General features: G+C 30.1%; 1 protein-coding gene across 2 annotated transcripts in view; it reads left to right on the top strand.

Annotated features, from left to right (window-relative positions):
- The first annotated feature begins 445 nt into the window (after positions 1–445).
- Positions 446–4,666, top strand: part of LOC106464352 (ras-related protein Rac1) — a 35,318-nt gene continuing 31,097 nt past the window's right edge. Inside the window, exons 1-2 of one of the 2 annotated variants that reach the window (XM_013924481.2) lie at positions 446–695; positions 966–1,046. In XM_013924481.2, the coding sequence (XP_013779935.1) occupies positions 1,012–1,046 (35 nt within the window). In that variant the 5' untranslated portion in view covers positions 446–695; positions 966–1,011. Of the gene's footprint in view, positions 1,047–4,666 lie in introns of both variants that reach the window. The other variant, XM_013924480.2, reaches the window with a different exon arrangement.

The raw sequence follows: 4,666 nt of genomic DNA, 5'->3' as shown, positions 1-4,666 counted from the left end.
GTGATGTAATGCTGTGATGATAGCTCATTTTTAAACTAAAATTTCAATAAAATCATTTTTTCTCATGGATCGTGAACATTATTGAATGTCAAGTATGAGTACACTGTTGTAGAACTGTCAGACAATTCCAGAAAAGGCCGCAGGCTCAATACTGGCAACAGCCTTCCGTCGGAACTAAGCAGTTATACCGGCCGGATGGCTAGTATTTCTGCTAGTTATATTAACTGCACTGTTACAACACACAGTATTCAATAAACTATTCATATCACATTCTTAACACTTTTGTTAAAACAATTGAGAATTATATCTCTAGATTTGTAGTATTATTATAAAAAGGGAGCTTCACTCATAGTTGAATTCACTTTCTTTTTTGAGCAACTTTAATCTTGTATAAACAACATTTACACCAATCCCTACCCAGTTAAGAGGACGCCACCTTGGCTTTTTATGGTTAGGCTTACAAGATTTTGTAGTCAGATGAAAGTTTAGGATAGGGATGTTAGATGTGGTGTTTCATTTCGCTGCAAGGAAAATGTTTTCTATGTCATAGTTCCTAGTTAATGTCTTTTTACATAGTTTATTAACATTTGTTATGTTCTGCTTGAACACTGGTTGTTATAATTCAAAATACATTGTTTAGAAATTTAGGGTGTGTTCTCATTTTTCAACGAATGTAACTTGTTCTGTAGTTGTAAGTAAGTAGTACGATAACCAAGTTCGGCTTGCTATAGTAGTTGTGGTACCCTTGTAGTAGTATTACAAGTGTATACTGTAAATAGGGACAGTAGAAGTTTTATTTACAGGTTGTGTAACTATATTATATCACAGTGGGTTTGTTTGAAACTTACGTAGCAGAAATAAGAAAAATTTTGAAGACTATTTGAAGCAGAATACAATTCCAAACCACAACGTGTATTTTTTTTTTTATTTTTTCATTTGACCACGTAAACCGATAAAACTACTAGATAACTAAAACGTGTGAAGAATTGAACTTCGAGGCAGCAGGAGAGAATGCAAGCAATAAAGTGTGTTGTTGTAGGGGATGGGTAAGTTTATTCGTTTATTGTACCTGTAAAACTAAAGTAGTTTTTGAAACAAATGAAATTGAGTATTTTTTCTTTTTTTGGGACACAGTGATAACCGTAAAATTATGTTTACATATATATTGTTATAAATATAATTAAAAATTGTGTTTTTTAGATGGTTTCTTTAGCATAAGACCAAAATAGTACTAATTAAGTGAGTGTTTATCCATGGATTTTTATAAAATTAATAAAGAATATTATCTAGCACTAGCATATTTTTTATGTAGTAAAATATTTTCATTTGTCTCTTTCATGAAGGTTCATACATAAAAAAACAATTCTACTTCATAATTCGTATTCTGATGGAAATATTTTGAACCATCTGACTTGGAGTTGGATATGATGGTTGTCCTTTTTCCTCGTTACAGCTATTGCTATTAGAGAATGTCACATACCTTGTTTGGAGATTTTGAGTGTTTGCATGAAATTTTCTCATTGTATCTAGCTAATCTTAAATCGCATTAGTAAAGCTAGGAAGGGAACATTTATTGGTCTCTTGATATTGCTAGGAGCTTTCATTTCACTGACCAGTTCAAGCAAGCATTGTAAAGTTTTAGGTGTAGTCTTATATTTCATGGAGGTTTAAGGTGATAGCAGAATTATTATAGAACGCAAATGGTAGTTAAAGGAGAGCTTCTGCAAAAATATATTTTCACATGTAATTAATGATTTTTGGTTGCAACTGTGAAGATCACTAGCTGAAGCCTAGTTTTCACACTATACATGTGTGTATAATAGTACAGTATAGTTATGCTAAAGTACATGTGAGACTTGTATTATCAGGTTCATCTAAGTAATTCTTTCATTCATCAAATTAAACTAAATGTACATTAACTCTTCATATCCATGTACTTACCCAATGAACTTTTAAAGAATTTGAATTAACACGACATCACATCATGAGATAGACATTATAAAAGAAAAATAATAATTTTTATGAAGAACAAGTTTGGTTATAAAGTTAAACATATTACCTTTGATATTCAAAGCTGGATTAATCAACTATCACACCTAAATTCATAATTGCTTTTTCTTCTACCAACACTGTACACACACAATTCAAGAAGGTCAAAAAACAACTATAAGGCTAGAGTATCCCACTATCCATACTTCTGTGACTGAAAAATGACTGTTTATCACCATCATTACTTTCTACCATCAATTTGATTTTCTTGTCCATATCATAGCTTTTACACCAGTTCAGTTAGAATCCAACCTTTGTATTAACCCATCACATTGCACCTTATCAAAGTGTTTCAATGTTAAGATACCCAATATGAATCTAGTTATGTTTATCTAAACATTTATTATTGCTGTTTTTTAAAAAAAATTGTAGATTAAGCTCAAGCATTTCACATTATCTGTAATAATAATACTTGTTGTTTATACAGGCAAAAGGATAGCAGCATATTTTTCATGTTTTATATAAATCTGTTAAGAAGTAATTTCATAAGAATAAGTATTGGGTTTGAAGCTTGGCACATGCATTCCCAACAGCTGTTTCAGTCATGTTTTTGCAGCAAAGTGTGCAGTGTATTTATATCCTTTTTTTATTTGTTGACTTGAAACACACACTATTTCTTTAAATTATTTATTGTGTAATTTAGATATAGATTATCAGATAAATGCTACTTTTTATCTTTAAAATTTGTTTCTTTATTTTCCCCTTAATTTTTTGATAAACTGTTTTTTAAAGTTTTTCTGAATATTTTATTAATTTAAGAGTTATAAAAGGATAAGTTTTGTAAGTTATTTCACAATAATCTTAAGCAGTTTTCTCTGGCAGATATTATAATTATATTTTCTACTGATCTTTTTTTACTCCAGTGGCTTTCTCTGATTTATAAAATCTTCTGCAAAATCTTTTAAGAACTCACCTGGTAGTAAAGCAGTAATATCTTAAATGTTCACTGAACAGTTATTTATGTTAAACTTATTCAAATGTTTGATAGTCTACGTAGAAAAAAGGAAAGAAATAATGATTATAATTTTTTTGTTTCTTCGAGGCATTAATACTTCACCATGTTGGTTTTACTGTTGAGACATTGGTTCTTACAGCATCATGAGCTTTGCATGTAGGTGTTATCTCCAAGGTATGCATACCAAAAGCATAAGTTCTGACTACATCTAAGAAGTAATCAACCTACTTAAAATTGAGCTAGGGCAGCTACTTGGAACTTGTACCTCCAACATGTGTAGATGCATTTTTGATTTTTTTTTAATCTATAAAACATCTTCAATATTTTATATTCTTTTCAATTTCAAAGATCAGTGCTGTAGCATGATTATATGAGGTGAGAGGGGCCAATTTCTCTCTCACTTTTAAAAAGCTTTTTAATTTGGCTAGTGTGAACTAAAATTTCATGTAATTGTGAGATTTATCTTAAAACTCTCAAATAACTGGCCCAGTGTCCTTTGTACATTTAAAAGTAACACAAGCAACATCCAAGTCTAATCTTTTTTATTTAAAAGTATATATATCCCCCAAATTCCACTCCCATGGATTAATGAATAATAAATATAAATATTAGTACATACAGTTAGAAGGTAAATCAGAAATATCACTGTCTGTTGGAAAAAAATGCTAGAAGTAGATGTATAGGTTAGCTTGATGAAACTTGTAGTATAAAGCATATTGTTGGATTTTCTTGAAAACTTATTAGAATGTTTCCATAAAATAAGTATCATTGCTATACTTTCCCATGTAAGAAAAAATAGGATTGTTACATTATTAGGGTTGTAAAGGGAGTTTAAGGGAAATCTTGATGAATATTTGAATTATAAAAGCTGTCTTTGAGTTTTTGTTTTTTTACGAATTTAGTTTAATTTAGTGGATAGTACAGTATAGATGGATCAAAAGGTCTCTTGCTGTCTATTAATATTATGTTAAATTAACTGAATCTACTACAGCTGAAGGCAGTACATTCTAAAGGCTAACCACCCTGTTAGAAAAATAAAGCTGTCTTAGCTAAAGATGTTTCCTACCCTGCAAAAATTTGTCCCCTAATCTTATTCTCATCCTAAATACAAAATACCTATCACTGTATTACAACCTTTCCATCACAGGTATCATCCTAGTAGCTCTCCTTTAACCCCTGAATCCCTTCCAATTATTTAGTGTACTTTCTAAAATAAGAAGCCCAAGACAGAACAGAGTACTCCAAATGTACCTTATTAATGCTTAAACTCTGACCTACTTACAGTGTAAGTAGGTATGCAACTCTCTTGAAAGTTTTTTACAAAATTGAAACTAGTGGATGAAATTCTTTTCAATTTGAGGTGAAAGGCCCTATAACTAAGTAGTTTTTGAAAAATAAGATAGTTAATTTTGATTTTTTCTAAAGTAATTTTTCTCATGCCTTTTTTTTTTTCTTTTCTACATGTTACCCATTCAACATGCAATGTAATTTTCATTTTAAGATTAAAAATACTTTTATGCATCAGAAAATTTTCTAATTTCACATGTGAAATCCTAATAATGTTCAAACATTTTTTAAGAAAATATTTATATTTTATCTGTTACTTTCATTAACAAATATCTGTATGGGTCTGGTCGATTTGACCGGTCTTGTAACCACCAT

Source organism: Limulus polyphemus, unplaced genomic scaffold, assembly GCF_000517525.1.
Source record: "Limulus polyphemus unplaced genomic scaffold, Limulus_polyphemus-2.1.2 Scaffold1625, whole genome shotgun sequence".
In the NCBI taxonomy this organism is placed as follows: domain Eukaryota; kingdom Metazoa; phylum Arthropoda; class Merostomata; order Xiphosura; family Limulidae; genus Limulus; species Limulus polyphemus.
Note: the sequence above shows the minus strand (reverse complement) of the source record. Positions and strands in the feature narration are given on the sequence as shown.